At 36.7% G+C, this 17992-nt stretch overlaps 1 protein-coding gene across 1 annotated transcript; it reads right to left on the reverse strand.

Annotated features, from left to right (window-relative positions):
* Positions 1-4553: 4553 nt before the first annotated feature.
* Positions 4554-5212, reverse strand: LOC110758198 (uncharacterized). The gene is made up of 2 exons (XM_088251661.1): positions 4999-5212; positions 4554-4916 (listed from the first exon to the last, which is right to left on the reverse strand). Exons 1-2 carry the CDS (start codon positions 5069-5071, stop codon positions 4804-4806), a joined length of 186 nt encoding a protein of 61 aa, XP_088107787.1. The 5' UTR covers positions 5072-5212; the 3' UTR covers positions 4554-4803.
* Between the last annotated feature and the right edge of the window lie 12780 nt (positions 5213-17992).

Genomic DNA, 17992 nt, shown 5'->3' on the forward strand with positions numbered 1-17992 from the left:
GTAACTGATTATGTTCATAAATATATTCTCTTAATCACTTGAATTACAATAATACAATAATGTCAGCTCGATTATGTTTTTTGCCACCAATATCGGGAGTCATACAAATAACATCTCTTTCACTGAGTGTTTTGGTATACGACTATTTACTTCAAGCAATAATATTAGAGAACCTAGGACTCGTGTAGAACCATTCTATATGAATTTAAAATTATTTTGGGTAAGCTGAATGAGTGCTTCTAGTTAATAGATGAATTTAAAAGTATTTGAAAGTATTTTCCACATACCTATTTGGTTCAGAGCATTTTTTTCATGCACCCAAAGTTCTAAATTCGATTTCCCCCTCTTTAACATCGCTTGTAAAAAAGAGTATGTGGAAATAGGTTCCACAGCAACACGGTGGCAATAAAAACTCCCCAATATCACAACTATAGCAATTATCCAATCTCTAAATCCCGGTTTACGGTTGATGGATGGTGACTCTCTACCTTCCAGGAAGTTTCATGTCAATCTTTGCATGAAAGGGCAGCTCAGAAAATTGTAATTAGCCAACAAATTGGTGTGTCTCGATCGGGATAAAGTTGTGGATTGTATGTGTGAACTCGTTCACTTGCCTTTGCGGCGCGGTTTGTCTCATTGATGACGTCAACAGGCAAAACTGTAACATTCTGATGCCGAACATATCGCACCTGCTCTGGTCAACTGCTTTTGTTTGTTTGTTTTTTTTTTCAAACATCTGACCTCAATTTTTTCCCTTGCACATGGCAAGACATTAATTATTTGCTCACCTACTGTTGTGTTCATGTAAATGTATGTGGTTGGAACTTGGAGGTTTTCCAGAGAATTGTTGAGGGTTTTACATTCAATATGCTAACCCCCAATCTTTAATTTGAAGAGATTTTCCCTGTGCTTGCCTAAAAAAGAAGGTAACGTTATTTAAAATAATTTAAAATATGTTATGTCAAACTTTCAATCTTGACCACGTATTTAGACATGCTTCTTCCCAATCAAGTTGATTGATAGTTCGTCAAACGAATATTTTCTAGTTAAAAACAAACATAAAAGCTTCAGCTCCAAAAGTCTTCACACACTCTCCCTTGCCGGTTCCTTTGTATTTTCAGCTCCAAATGTCTTCACACACTCTCCAAAAGTCTTCAGCTCCAAATAAGGGCATTGATGAAGATGACAGGAACAACATGGACAATGGGCATCATCAACTTCCATGATTTTATATTTTCACTGCGTTGAGGTTCATTGTAGGATTTCAAGAAGTATGTGGTTCTTTAATTATTAACAAGACTTGGAGATATGCATTTTTTTGATTCATAGATAATGTACAACATAAGCTCTATGTGATGATATTAGTGTGCATCAACATGATAAAAAGAAGGCTTAGAGGCTAGATTGGTTTTTGTTTTTGTTTTCTTTTGTGTTCTTGATGTCACAAGGCAGTGCTTGTTCTTATAACTATGTCTTCTTTTTCGGTGTGATTTGTTCTTATAATTATGTCTTCGTATTTGTGTCTACTCTTCTCACATATTAGTAAATTTGTGACATTTGATTTTAATAATAATAAAGTTTGCCATAATTATCATGCCGATAATAAAGTTGAATTTGGTTTTTCTTGTGTATATTCTTGCACAAATACCAGAATTGAAGACTGTACGGCCCCAACTCTGTTATTGGTGGTGGAAGAGCTAATATTTGTCCATATAATCTCCATATAATCTCGTTGTCAATCTATTTTTCTTTTCACTTTCCAATTTTTGTACAGCTTGTCTTACGTTTTTCTTGCTTGAAATGGTTGTTTTGGTTAATTTCATAAAGGAACAAAGATTCCTCTGTCAAAAGAATCAATCCATCTTGAAAATGCTTGACAGGGAGCTTATTGGGGCTCTGACAATGTTAAAAATACGTGTTTCTATAGGATCTAGATATTAATTTTAGGACACTGCTTCCCTCCATTATTGGAAGGAGGCATTCTTATTTTTTTACAAATCACAGTTTGACACTTAAGCAAAAATAATTCATAAAAAACACAACATCTCTACACATATCAAACCGTGATTAGTAGGAAAGGAGTTTCTACTTCCTGGAAATAAGGTAAGTATTTTCCTTAATTGAAGATGGGTTGACACAGGAATCTTTGTTCCTTTTAACATTGTCACAGTTTGATATGGGTGTAGAGATATTTTGTGTTTTTGACAAATTATTTTTGCTTAAGTGTTAAACTGTGATTTGTAAAAAGTAGGAATGCCTCCTAAGGACGGAGGGAAGCAGTGTCCTAAAATTAATATCTAGATCTATAGAAACGCGTAGATTTAACATTGTCAGGGCCCAGTAAGCTTCCTGTCAAGCATTTTCAAGATGGATTGATTCTTTTGACACGAATCTTTGTTCTTTTGCATCAAAATGTTTTACAGTTGCCTGGTGGCTGGCTGCATCAATGAGACAGAACGCCGCAAAGGCAAGTGAACGAGTTCTCATACAAATCTTCCCATGTTTTACAAGCTTCCTGTCAAGCATTTTGAAGATGGATTGACAGAGGAATCTTTGTTCCTTTTATCACTACCCTTTGTCACTATCCTTATAGGGTAACGCGTATAGCCGGGCGGCTATACTAGTTTTAAAAAAAAAACCCAAGAATAGCCGCGCGGCTATACGAGTAAAAAAATTTAAAAACCGAGTATAGCCGCGCGGCGATATTATTTATTAATTACAAAAATAAAAATTCTGTAAAAAAGTTAAAAACCAAGTATAGCCGCTTGGCTATACTATTTATAAATTAAAAATTGAGGTAAAAGATCCGCTATTCTATTTCTCTAAAAAACTAAAACCCGAGTATAGCCGCCGGCTATACTACTAATTTTTTTTTTAAACCGAGTATAGCCGCGCGGCTATACTAAGTAAAAAGAAAAATCTCAGTAACAAATATCCTTTGTTCCGAATTTGAATCTCACATATTATACATGCTTCATCTCAACATATTAGTTACGTACATGGGAAGATTGTATAAGAACTCGTTCACTTGCCTGCGTTTTGTCTCATTGATGCAGCCAGCCACCAGGCAAAAATGTAAAACATTCTGATGCCCAGCCTCGCACATGCTCTGGTCAATTGTTTGTTTTTCCAAACATGGCAATCGTCTGACCTCGATTTATCTCTTGCACGTGGCAAAGTCAAAGACATTATTTGCACACCCGCTGTTGTATTCATATATATGGTTGGAGGTTTTCCAGAGAATTTGTTGAGGGTTGACCCCAATCTCTGGTTTGAAGAGATGTTCCCTGTGCTGATCTAAAAGCCATGAAACGTTCTTTAAAATAGTTTGAAATGTCAAACTTTAAATCCTGACCACATATTCAGATATGATTCTGCCCAATCAATAACCTTTATTGATATAGACAAAAGAATGTATCAAGGCAAAAACAAAGATGAAAGCTTCAGCTCCAAAAGTCCCTCAAGGCTTTCAAATGAAAAACTGCATCCCGCCATCTAGCCGTAACAGAGAACTATATGTACCCAACAGACTGTCAGACTCAAACAATCACTATTGACAGAACTATATAAAAGTAGTTGGAGACATCCCCCTAATTTTTGCAAACTCCGTTATCACGAAACTCATTTTGACAGATTTATTTAGAAACTGAGTGAAAACTTCGAAGAAAACTAGCATTACATATCACCTGCATTATGTGAAGGTTGCTGAACTCAGTGAAGTGATAGCCTCATGGTTTTGGCTACATTATGTGAAGTTAGAAGTTAGAACCTCCAATTGATTATGCACAAGCATCCGAGGATAGTTGAAAGGGAGCATGCTGCAAAATCCATGACATAACAGTAGAAAACTACCGAACTCTCACCGCCCTACGAATCACTTACATATCGCCTATTGTCATACTGGCACTAAGTTCCAATTTCCTTAATAACTTAAAAAACATGCTTGTTTATATACTTGAAGATGGTTTAACGTAGCGTCTACACAAATACAAGGTCCACTAACATATAATTACAATCTTCAAGAGTAAGTTGTTCTGACAACCAACAAATAAAATAGTGCAATGCATGACTATCCAAAGTGAATAAATGGAAGCATGCATGCTATGGTAATTCTATGGGGAACCCCAAGCCACCTCATGCCAAAGCATCTTAGATAAAGACTCCCTGAACTCTTACCTAGCATTATTCACAGATGACAAATTCGCCTCGATTTGGATTAGAATCCACAGCTTCAATAGACATACATATTCTAAGATGAGAAAGCTCTTCGGTACTCACAATAGCAACCGCCCCCCCCCCCCCCCCCCCCCCCCACTGCGCGCACGGGCACACACACACCCCAATAATCTCACCTTCTTACTCAATATCAATAAACTCGCTATTTGAGTCATCCTCAAGAATGGTGTATATTGCCCGAATCAAACTACAAACTAGAGAGAAAATGTCACAAAAGAAGCACAAATGTATACAAAATCGAAATCTTGACAAAATCCCCATTACCATTCAAATTTGTACACTGAATACTCAGATTAGCAATTTGATCAAACTCAAAATGAAGCCAAAGCAATTTGCACACAGGTATTTCGTATATTCAAACAGATTGAAAGACATGAATTCTTGCACCATTTTCCACATAATTTAACAACCAAACTACCAAAGCTCAGTCTAACACGAGTTCAGCTGGAGCAGCACATACAAACTCAAAATGAAGCCAAAGATTAAGCTCACTTGCAAAATTCCATGATAAAAATTGAAAATTTGCCTTAAAACAACAGCAAGATTTTCAAATAAAACACCTGGAGATCACTCAAGGGCATTTGCGGCATTTTCAGGGAGCTGTTGCTGCTGCTGCTGCTGTTGTAAAATGGACTTGCGCTGAAGCTCACGCCATTTGTTGATTCCAACAGTGCAAATAACTACCTCGAATTTAAAATCAGCCAACCATTTAAAAAGGGAGAAGAAGAAGACTTAAAATTGAAATGAAAATTCATGACTTACAGCCAGCGCCGACAAAATAAAGCAGACGAAGGAGCTTTGGCGCCGGGGGGCCCGCTAATTCTTCTCCACTCATTGCTCTTCTCTTCTTCCTCTTACAGACTCTTCTGTGTGAGAAGTTGAGAACTGACAACTGAGAAAGACGACGACGACCCGTTTTAGTCCAGAAACTGAAATGGGTCGGATCATATCGAACTCGGGTGTTTATTTATGCATGTACAGCCTCTGCCTTGAAGGCCCGAACACAATACTTTTGTATTACAAATGTTAGGCCAGACCTGACCCAGTTTTGGCCCAAGATAGCAGAAAAAAACTTCTCTTTTAAGACTAACTGAAGGAGACTTTGATTCCATATCTTGGCTTTAACATATTCATCCGATGTGCATCTTTTTAGTGTTTTTTGCTGTGATTTCTTACTGATTATTTTTGGGAACTTGAAATTTGTGACCCTTGATTTCTTGATGGGTTATACATGAAAGTTATTATATCTAGTCTAATATGAATTAATAGAAAAGATTTTTATAACATGAATAGGGCATCAACGTATGTTTACATCTAGCTTGACTGTTATCAATTTCAACATTTTGCTCCTCACAATTCAATGCTATGTTATTTTTATGGAGTTAATGAATATGGGCAAAGTGAGACGGAGAATTGAGTTTCATGGGGTAAAGTATGACAAATTGAGTTTCAGGTGACAAAATGATATTCAAATTGAGTTTCAAGGGCCATATCAATAATTAAGCCTTTTTAATTTTATGTTTTGCTATTTTCGAGTGGATGCCATGTTGATCTTTCATGGTGACTGAAGTAAAGAAATTAAGTTTACTAGCTGCAGTAAAAGAAAAAAGAAAAATGATAATGACATGAGAACCACTAAAACCAAGAATGGTGATTTGAAATCATTAAAGCATTATTTCTCTTATCTTCGTCAGAGAGCTCATAATAGATTAGCATTTCCTTTAGTAGTGAATCATGATATGGTTACATTTTGAAGAAGAGCAATGTGTCATTTCCCCGCCCCCCCCCCCCCCCCCCCCCCCCCGAACTATGACCCTAATCGAACTTACCCCCCCGAACTAAAAAATCTTCCATTGTAGCACATGAACTATATGAATTCGCTAATTTCACCACTACCGTTAGATTTCAGATGATTTCATCCAAAGTTCCGTCAAAACTAACACATGAGGCTCACGTGGAACAAAACTATAGGGCAATATAGTCATTCTAATACCTTTCCCTATCATTCCTCATCTTCCCTAATTGCTTGGTGCCAAAATAAAAATACACCATCCCTATTTCACATAATCGAAGCACCACAACCAATCCAAAAAACAGACCCAACCCATTTCTGACACCAGCCCTATTTCACATAAAGACTGCCTGAACTCTTACCTAGCATTATTCACAGATGACAAATTTGCCTCGATTTGGATTAGAATCCACAGCTTCAATAGACATACATATTCTAAGATGTGAAAGCTCTTCGGTACTCACAATAGCAAACCCCCACTTCGAGCGCGCGCACACACACACACACCAATAATCTCACCTTCTTTCTCAATATCAATAATCTCGCTATTTGAGTCATCCTCAAGAATGGTGTATATCAAACTATAAACTAGAGAGAAAATGTCACAAAAGAAGCACAAATGTATACAAAATCGAAATGTTGACAATCCCCATTACCATTCAAATTTGTACACTGAATACTCAGAGTAGCAATTTGATCAAACTCAAAATGAAGCCAAAGCAATTTGCAGTATTTCGCATATTCAAACAAATTGAAAGACATGAATTCTTGCACCATTTTCCACATAATTTAACAACCAAACTACCAAAGCTCAGTCTAACACGAGTTCAGCTGGAGCAGCACATACAAACTCAAAATGAAGCCAAAGATCAAGCTCACTTGCCAAATTCCATGACAAAATTTGAAAATTTGCCTTAAACCTGGAGATCACTCAAGGGCATTGGCGGCATCAGGGAGCTGTTGCTGCTGCTGCTGCTGTTGTAAAATGGACTTGCGCTGAAGCTCACGCCATTTGTTGATTCCAACAGTGCAAATAACTACCCAGGATTTAAAATCAGCCAACCATTTCAAAAGGGAGAAGAAGAAGAAGACGACTTAAAATTGAAATGAAAATTCATGACTTACAGCCAGCGCCGACAAAATAAAGCAGACGGTGGAGCTTTGGAGCTGGGGGGCCCGCTAATTCTTCTCCACTCATTGCTCTTCTCTTCTTCCTCTTACAGACTCTTCTGTTTGAGAATGAGAAGTCTTTTTTTTTTCTTTTTTTTTTTGACAAACTAGTACTTGAATAAAACCAGGGTGCAAATAAGCACCAAATACAAACAGGCAGGAGTCCAATGACATGGGACTACAAGCAAATGAAACATCAAAGTGAACATAGCTTGAGGATACATATTGGAAAGAAAGAGACGCTGCTTCAAAAAGCCTAAAGTCGTCACAAACCAACCAGTATCAATCTAACCATTTTGTGGCGGTGGGCATGGTAGGCCATCCTTGTTTAGAATGCCTGTTAGAGAGGATGGGGGTCGGTCAACCCAGACAAAAGAGCGCATCCTCGAGGAAGATAGCTTGGCCAAGTGATCAGCTGCCAAGTTGGCGGTTCTGGGAATCCAGGACCAATAACATTGATGAAAATTACTAGAGAACTGTTTGATGGTTTTGAGAAGAGGGTATAATTGCCACCTTCCTTGCGCAATGCCTCCTTGAACACTAGAAATCGCCTCACGTGAGTCAGATTCGATTATCACATTATTCAACCCCTCATGAAGAGCAAACTTGCAGCCTTCCAAAATTGCTGAAGTCTCAGCCTCAATTGAGGATGATGCATTGGTTGGGCCTGAGAAACCTGCCAGGAAAGACCCATCAGCTCTTCGAATTATGACCCCACACTAGCCACATCCATACCTTGCTTCCAAGAGGCATCCACATTAACTTATACAAAATCAGTACATGGAGGCATCCATTGCTGAGTTGGGGATATATTTTGAGGAGGCAGCCTATGGATGACATTCTTGTGGATCTGCGCATTAGTGAACTCTGCATAGGCTGTTTGAGACTCTCTTATAGCGATATCTGGAGAGGGTCTGCTTTGCTTAAAGGCCATCTTACAATGCAATTTCCAAATATGCCAACATGTGAAAGCGATTATAGATATAGTCTTGCCAGAGTCAATGAGATTGCAAGGTAAATCACCAACTGTAGTAAGGAGCCAATTAGCAAAAGTGAAAATGGAGAACTTATCAATTCTCAGATTCAACTGCCCTCCAAACCAAATTGGCACCACCCAAGTGCATAAAAGAAGCATATGTTCCACAGTTTCTAGCTCATTACAGCAAATGGGGCAAATAGGCGATGAACTGATCTTCCTCCTGAACATGTTTTCTTTAGTAGCTAAGCAATTCCTGAGCGCTTTCCACAAGAAATTACGAATTTTTGGAGGGGCTTCCAAATTCCAAACAAGCTTCCAAACTTTAGGATCAATCACTGAAGAAGAAGATGGGGCCCGTCCTTGAATATGATCAGGCCAAATTAGCCGATCTTGTTCCCCAGTAAGTCTAATGCGAGAGATTACAGAAGCTTCATGGTTCGATATTTGCTGCCTTATAGATGAAAGCTCCCACTCCCTAGTGACGGGGTTGATAATTGTCTCCACAAGTTGATTAAGATCCAAAGCTTGCATATTCCTCAGTTGGAGTCTACCATTTTGGCGGCCTGGCGACGACGACCCGTTTTATTTCGAAATTGAATGGGTCGGATCATATCGAACTCGGGTGTTTATTTATGCATGTACAGCCTATGCCTCGAAGGCTCGAATACAATACTTTTACATTACAAATGTTGGGCCAGAGCCGACCCAGTGTTGGCCCAAGATAGCAGAAAAAACTTCTCTTTTGAGACTTTGAATTAGAATTTGCATAGAATTGAAGGAGACTTGGATTCCATAGCTTGGCTTTAACACATTCATCCGATACATGAAAGTTATTATATTTAGTCTAATATGAATTAATAGAAAAGATTTTTATAACATCTCAATGCTCTTTACAACTCAATGCTCTGTTAATTTTTTTTTTTATGGAGTTAATGAATATGGGCAAAGTGAGACGGAGAATTAAGTTTTAGGGATTAAAGTATGACAAATTGAGTTTCAAGTGGCAAAATGAGATTCAAATTAATTTCAGGGGCCATATAAATAATTAAGCCTTTTTAATTATATGTAACATGAATAGGACGTCAATGTAATGTTGGATCAGGCTTGACATCCACTGTCACTCTCAGGCCACATATCTTCCCAATTCCGTGAAAAAGTATCACCATTATTAGTCATAACAACAAATTTGAGTACTTTGAAGGCGCCGTGGACTTTAAATTTGCATAGTTTTCAAGCATGGTTGCTCTTATATATATAAATACCAGGGCCGGCCCTTGGCCAGGGCAACCAGGGCCACCGCCCGGGGCCCACGATTGAGAAGGGCACAAAAAAAATTTATATTAGCTTATATATATGTATATGATCAGACAAAAATATATATATGTATATGCAAAACAAAATTATAAGTACTCATAAAAAAATAAAATAACTAAAAGTAATGGGTATGGCTACATTATATTGCCCCTATGCTCAACTGGTGTACATATTACCTTATTTTCATTTTCAACATTTAAGTAAATGTCTTTGTCCTTTTACTTTCATTTATTTTTATATTACTCCATTTACTTAAGTTTACAATGTAAATAAGGAAGTACCCCCCATTTAGATTCAAATAAAAATACTAGAAAATCAAATTCCTACCAAATAAAAATATGAAAAATCGGTTTTAGTGCAAAATACGATTTATGCTAAAAATGATGGCTCATTAAGTCAATATATACTTCATACTAAAATTCCATAAAATCAAGTTTTCTTATTTGATGTGTAAGGAATAAAAGCCGCCAAAAATTATCTTGAGAAAATGATTATTCCGAAAAACCATTTTTCATACTTAGTCCACCTTCGCTAAAAAAATTATGGGTCACCTCCGCTAAAAAATTTATGGGTCTGCCAACCAATGGTGGCAAGCATAAGAATTCTCTCTCTCTCTCTCTCTCTCTCTCTCTCACCCAAAGCACGCATCTCCTCCCTATGTTTCTCTAAACAAGGATTTTCTTATCAGGCTTTTGGTTTTTGTCTCAAATGGTGAGGAAGGCTATTTCAATCGATTCTCATACTTGCAAATTGCAATACACTAGTTAATGAGTTTTGTCAAATTGGGTCGGTAATTATTTAGAATGGGTTATGGATAATTTGGTTTGATGGGGATTAGGTGTCTTGAGAGCTAGCTGGGTGGGTGGGTGCTATTCGGCTTCTGGTAGATGGTGGTTGCTAGGTGGCTGGTGGTGTTTGGGTGGTGGCTTGTTTGGTGCAGCCTGGGAAGGAAGTGATGAAGTTTTTCATGTTTTTTTAATATTCTAAAATAATTTTTTAAAATTGTTAACATCCATGTTGGATTTACACTTAAGATGAGTTACATAAGTCCTTATAAGTTATTTTACAAAAAGATAAACTTGTCTTTAAAATTTTAAAGATATGATGGGTGGGAAAATAGGACAAGATGATGGAAATAGCAGCACTCAATTAATTATTTGATTAAAAAAATAATAATTTATGAATAAAGGGCACACTCTTAAAGTTTTGCCCTGGGCCTTCAATCACCCAGGGCCGGCCCTGATAAATACCTAATTTGTAGTGAGCAAAGCACACACAGAAAGCAACATACTAGTGCAGCCTTATAACCTAATGGATCATGGCTCCCTTCTCTTCCTCTTATTCTCTTACATTATATCTACAAATATTCATGCCTGCAAACAAGCTGAACGCAGCTCCCTTCTGTCGTTTGCCTCCACTCTTTCTTCTCCTCCTTTAAATTGGACATTCATGGATTGTTGTCATTAGAAGGGTATCACTTGTAATCAAGATGCTTGGGTGAAATTGGCACTTAGGTGATGAGGGGTAAATTAAATGACACTCAAACAAAACCACAACAAACTTCACACACTTTAGACCTTGACCAATACTCTTATGACTAGTCAACTGTCAGACATGAATAATCACAACCAAGAACATACACAGAGCATATCAATATGTACCTGCAAGCCTAGAGAATTACTAGTGACAACCTAGGCACTCAGAAGGACCTGTCAATCTAGGCATCCCTTGTGCTAGCAACAACTATGGTGAAAGTGTGTGAAAGAATCATAATCAAGTAAGAATCAGACAACAGAAAATGATGACTAGTCAACCGCAAGAACACAAACCCAGAAATACATGTGATGACTAGTCAACTGTCAAGAACACAAACCCAGAAAATTTAAGAGATGCAAACCAGAAATTTGTTCACCCAGAAACCCACCATTGGGAAAAACTGGGGGTCATCAACCGACTAGGCAATCCACTAAGCAAAAAAGATTCTTACAAAGAAACACTAGCAAGCTCAACAAATCCTAGGTCTATTTAGGAAGATGTGCTATACTTTTCCTTGTGCAATCTTCTTCTCCAGCTTAGCAAAACCAGCAGCTTGGTCCTTCATGGCAATGACAACTTCTTCTTCAGCTCATTCATCCCATGGCACCAGCTAGCTAGCTCCAACTCAGACAAAAACGAAATTTGAATTCAAAGAGAAGATGACCAATTTCTTCAAGAAACCATACTCTTGAAGAAATCAATCTTGAATCTGACCTAGATATATATGAGAGAGTGTTTGATCTAGCAAGATGAGGTTTTCATATTTCAAATGCAGTTTTCAAAAAGAAACAATTTGGAAAACTCAAAGATGAAAAATATGAAGGTTACTCTTGAGGAAGAAGCGAAAGTTTGCAAAGAAACTTTCCAAAACTTGCCTTCCAAAGTCATGGCTACCAAATGAAGAATGCATTGGCTTTTACACAAAAATTCCTAGGTTAGAATCGTACAAGGAAGCATGGAATTTCGCAGAATAGGACAAAATAGATTGGTAGAATCCAGCTGGAAACAATAAGTTGGAAATCCTACTAAGGCAGAGGTTGACTAGTCATACGAAGGAAAGATGGCTAGTCATAATCTTCAGGAAGTTAGAAAATGCAATGTAATGCAATGCAAAATTTACCTTTTGTCAAATCCATTGTTGTCCATCATAATGTAGCCAAATAAGAATAACTAGAGATGTAATTCTTAATCTAAACTAGAGCTTGAGAAAATACAATGATTGTCCTATTACAAAATTGTCAAGGGAAGCCAAAAGAAAATCACAAAATGCATACACTTACAGTTGGGTCACCCATTTGCTCTTGCCTTCCAAAGGGCTCGAAGGAGGTCTCTCTCCATCTTCGCTTGGAAATCTCACACGTCTCACCCACTTGAACCTTTCCAATAATTCACTCAAGTTATGAACTTATTGCATCTCAAGTTGACCAATATGAATTTGAATTGCCTGTCTTCAGTGGGTTAGTTGTAAATCAAATTTTTCTACACCATAAATTTTCTACTGTTCCAGCAACGATAGACTTATCTAACAATAACATTGTTGGTGATATACCTACTGAGATCGGCCAATTGCACCTTCTTCGCCAATTGGCTTTTTACTCCAACAATTTCTCCGGTGTCATTCCAGACCAAATATCTTACCTAAAAAATTTAGAGGTTTTGGATCTCTCCATGAATCATTTGTCTGGAAAAATTCCATCGTCGTTGGCGAGCCTTAATTTCTTGAAAGAATTTAATGTCTCGTACAATAATCTTGAGGGACCAATACCAATAAGCACTCAGATCCAAACCTTCAATGCTTCTGCCTTTGAGGGGAATCTAAAACTTTGTGGTTCCCCACTTCCAAATAAGTGCGGACCAAATAAGGGCATTGATGAAGATAACAAAAACAACAAAGACGTGAACAATGGGCTTTTTCAATTTCCATGGTTTTATATTTTCGCTGTGTTTGGGTTCATAGTGGGATTTTGGGGAGTTTGTGGTTCTTTAGTTGTTAACAAGACATGGAGATATGCATATTTTCGATTCATTGACAATGTACAAGTTAGGTTGCATGCGATGGTAACAATGCGCATCAACACGATCAAAAGAAGGCTTAGAGGCTAGACATATTATTGTAGTTTTTATTTTACATTTTTTGTTTGCTTTTCTTTTTTTCTTCTTTTCTTTTGTGTTCCGGATGTAATAAAGCATGGTTAGTTCTTGTAGTTATGTCTTCTTTTTCAGATGCAATTTCTTCACGCTACCTTTTGCAAGTAACAAAATACAACTTAAGCTATATTGTGCATTAAAGAGGTTTTGTTTTCTAGATAAAAAGTGAAGGATTATGTTGAAAATAATGCACATTTGTGCTGAAAGAAATATGGAAAAATATAGGCTCCTTGTGTGCAGGGTTTGAAGAATAATCTTTATTTGATTAGGATTATTCTTACCCATAAATAGAAGATTGGAATTAATCAAGGAGATTTGATGGAAATTTCATCCTTGATTTGGGGAGATATTTTAATCTTAAATCAAAGATAATTTCCCAAATTAAATAATTAGGGTAATGAGTTGAGCTAAGGAATATTCTTTTTCCATGTGTCGCCCATCTATTAGTTGCCGAAATATGTGTTCCCACATACGTGCTTTCTCTACTTCAATTTATGTTTGATAAAAGTGATTCATGGTATGTAAAATGCTAGTGGAGTTTTTTTTTTCTTTGAGAAATGGAATTCATTCAAAGATTCAAAGTAAAGTACATAGAATGATACGAAACAGTGGCCTCGTTAAAACCTTCTTGAGGAATAAACCTCAGGGTAAGAAAGAGTACCACACATGTCATAGACTAACAAGAGAGTTTGAACAGTCATGCAGGACCAATGCTAGAGCAAGATAAAATAAAACAGCAAACTGACACATAGACCTTCGATGCAAAGACCTTCGACGAGAACACTACAACACAATCCAACTGTCAAAAGAGTCCTGCTATGAAACCATAGTCCTTTGCACAACCATAAGACAGTGAGAACATCTGACAGAGAACACAATATGCCAAGAAGAAAGAAAACAGCCACTAAGCACTCAATGACAACTGGTCTGATTCCTTATCTTGGCTTTGTCATATTCATCTGATGTGTCATGTATATCTATTTAGTTTTCTTTTGCTGGGAACACTATACTACTATTTCTCACTGATTTAAATATATAAAAAAAACAAAACAAAAGGAAGTAGGAATGGCAGATAAGATTCTTGTTAACAGCAAATTCACAACATGTAAGTTTGCAAAGGAAGGAGGAGCTCAGAAGTTTAGCAGAAAAGGAAGGAGTGTCCAATCCCAATTAGGTTAACTTCATCACATCTTGCTCAACAGCTGAAAAATATGAGATATAGGTTTGTTCCGTTTGAGGAGCCAGTAAGCAACTAATAATGAAATGCGGAGTTAACCAATAAACTCCCAAACTATATGGGAGCTATAAGAGCTACCCAAATCTAGTTTAAAGGAGCCAACAAGAGTCTCCCAAACTAAGCCAATGAGAGAGAAAGAAGGCTAATTGGCCTTCTTCAACTAGAATTAGGGAGCCTAACCCTCAAATTATGTTGAGGAGCCTGTAAGCTCATCAATCTAAGTGAATGCCAAATAACCCAAACTAATCTAAATTAAGTGTCGTGTCAATAGCCATGTAAAGGCCAATTAGCCTCAGGTTCTATGTACAAAAAGTCATGTATTATTCTCCTCCAAATTAATAAAATCATTTTGTTTCAACCATTGTCATATCTGTACTAAATCCCTTCACCACATAAACCAACAATGGTATCACACATCACTCACTCCTAAAAACTAACAAGTGGTATCAGAGCAACATTACATACCTATAAACCAACAAACGTGTTATTGTGTAGGATGGAGCCAGCATAGGCTCACCTATAAACCAACAAACGTATTTAATTATTTTGGTTGTTTTATTTTATTTATTGTGGGGTTGTAAATATTTAATTTTTAGGTTTTATTTATAAATTGAATGCCTTAATTTTTCTAGTTCAATGTGGTAAAGGTTACATGTTATTGGATGCCTATAAAAGGCCACTCCTCCTTCACATTTGAACAGCCACAATTAATATACCATCATAATATTACATACCACAAATCTTGAGCTTGTGTACAGGGGGTCATATCTTGGAGTCTTGTAGACCTCCAGTACCTGCACGTAGAGAGGCTACAAAGGCTTTAGGACAATGTCTTTGACTGTGTCACCGTACCAAGCTCACCTTCTTATTTATAATTCATTTTGCTTTTACTTACCTATAAATTTATTCTTCTTTAGTTTCATTGTACCTTAAAAGCTTTCCAATTTGTTTATATGTTATTTATAATACAAAGGTTTTTGTATTTGGCTTTACAGAAAGGAAAACTATAAGGGATCGTTTGTTACACCTTCTAAGCTTGGATTGGACTAGACAAATTTTTATCCCATATTTGTTTTCACTTGGTTCTAGTTTTAAGTGGGACTGTTAATACTGGCCCCACCAAAAACACCTCCTTAGGTGTTCTTAGTGAGTCTCGAGTGGAGAGGGGGGACAAGCCAGTCCCAACCCAAGCGCTTGCAACAACCAATCCCTTGTCGCAACCATCGACCACCCAAGCGCCTTCCACAATCATCGACCACCCAAGCACCTGCTGTTATAAAAATTATATAGTTTTCCTTTTCCGTAAAGCCAAATACAAAACATTTATATTATAAATAACATATAAACAAAATTGAAAGCTTTTAAGGTAAAATGAAATTGAAGAAAATAAAATAATAGGTAAGTAAAAGGAAAATAAATAATAAGTAAGAAGGTGAGTTTGGTACGGTGAAGCACGTCAAAGACGCTGTCCTAAAGCCTTTGTAGCCTCCCTACGTGCAGGTACTAGTGGTCTACAAGACTCCAAAATACGACCCCTTGTACACAAACTCAATATCCGCTATGAGCACGTTCATAGACGGATATAGGTATCCAAGTCACATAACCATTGCCCAAAATAATAATATAAGTAAAGAATATATATAAAAGTAGAAAAGGAGAGAATCATATTGTGACATGTGATATTCTGATGGTGTATTGTGGTTGTTACAAATGTGAAGGAGGAGTGGCCTTTTATAGGCATCCAAGAACATGTAACCTTCACCAACCAGAAAATTAAGGCATTCAATATAGAAATAGAAATAAAACCTGAAAAATTAAATATGTATAACCCCACAATAATTAAAATAAAATAGAAAAATAATTAATTAAATAAAACGGTTAAATGTTTAAAACCTTTTTAAAATTCCAACACCTGCAACCAATCCAAACCCCCACCGTCACAGCCACACACAGTGACCCCCAATACAATATCGCAGTCAGTTCCAGTCAATTTCAGCGAGCACTGATTGGAGATAATGACTTCGCAGCTTGAACTATGGGTTGTGGACACGGCGATTGTGCAACGATGGTGACTATGAGACGATGATGACTGTGCAAGCAAAGGGAGAAGTAGAAGACAGAGTATATTGAAAAGAAGCAAAGAGAAAATTTTCAGGAAAAAAAAAAAGGAACTGAGAAAAATTTTGGAAAAAAAAAAAAGCAAAGAGAAAAAATTTCAAAAAAAAAAAAGCAAAGAGAAACATATATTGAGAAGAAGAGGCAAAGGAGAGAGGATGGAGAAGAAGAAGTAAGTTGCGGGAGGAAGAAGAAAAGAAGATGCAGAGAGAGAAGAAAAGTAAAAAAAATAATATTAAATTCACTTTAATATGTTTTAATTTTTTTTTTTAAAAAAATATAGTACTAGTCCAAACATACACCAAACAAAGGACAATTGTTATCTAGTTTAGGCCAGGCCAAGCCAATCCAAGTCAGTCCTTGATCATAATCCATGCCAAGACAGTCCTTCATACCAAACGAGCCCTAATTTTTATAACATAGCATTGTGTTTTCAAGTTTAAAAGGGATTGGAGATCTTGGGAAAAAAAAAAAGGTTTAGTGTGAGAAAGACAAGGTATATCCACTGGTTTACTTATTTGTAACATTAGCATTGATTTTACTAGTTGCTATTGCCATCGTCGAAAAAGCATTTTCGAACCACTACAAAAAAATTGCTCATAGGACAATATTTTATTTTGTGCTCTTTGAGCTTAAAGGCACAAATATTTGTGTTTATTGTCAATAGCCATTAGGCCTGGGCACGGTCCGGTTTGGATCGGTTCTCAGGCAAAATTAGAACCGAAATCGTATTGTTCATTCGGTCCGGTCCGATCCGATTCTGACAAAAACTCATAAACAAAACTGACCCAATCCAGACCTACCGGTTCCGGCTCGGTTCTTGCAGTTCCCGATTTTGAAGCTTCAAAATAGAAAATAACAGAAAATAATAAAATCAAAGAAAAAAAGACCACAAAAACAAAAGAAAATATCTTATCTTCAAAAATCATATACCTCGTTTTCACAATAACAACTTAAAAAGAATCCCCAAATCTACAAGATCTTAATCAAAATATACAAACTTAACAAGAATCCCCAGATCTACAAAATCTTAATCAAAATATACAAGAACTTAACACATATATGTACACTGCATAGAAAGTAGAAACAAAAAACAAACTAGAAAGAGGAAGAAAAAGAAAAAGAAGAAAGAGAAAGAGGGATGAGAAAAAAAAAAAAAAAATCAGAACCACCATAAGGGGGATGAAGAAGAAGAAGTAATAGAAAATCAGAGAATGAGAGGAAGAAAAAAGAAAATAAAGACGAAATGAGAGGAGAAAGAATAAGAGAGAAGAAAGAAATAATAAGAGGGAAAGAAGAAACAAGAACTGAGAGGAAAAGAGGCAGAAGAGAAAAGAAAGAAAGAAGAAAAAAGAAGTTGAAGAACCGAGAGGAAAAGAGGTGGAAGAGAAAAAAAAGAAAGAAAAAGAGGGTTAAAAAATCTGAGAGGAAAAGAGAGAGGGTGTGAGATTTGATAAGAAGAGAG

This window comes from Prunus avium, chromosome 4 (genome assembly GCF_965620075.1).
Source record: "Prunus avium chromosome 4, drPruAviu1.hap1.1, whole genome shotgun sequence".
In the NCBI taxonomy this organism is placed as follows: Eukaryota; Viridiplantae; Streptophyta; class Magnoliopsida; order Rosales; family Rosaceae; genus Prunus; species Prunus avium.

Excerpts from the sequence above, each read along its gene's own strand:
- LOC110758198 (XM_088251661.1), bottom strand. The coding sequence starts at position 5,071 with ATGAGTGGAGAAGAATTAGCGGGCCCCCCGGCGCCAAAGCTCCTTCGT. Across the intron at positions 4,917-4,998 it reads TTATTTTGTCGGCGCTGGCT|TTATTTGCACTGTTGGAATC; the intron begins GTAAGTCATGAA and ends AATTCGAGGTAG.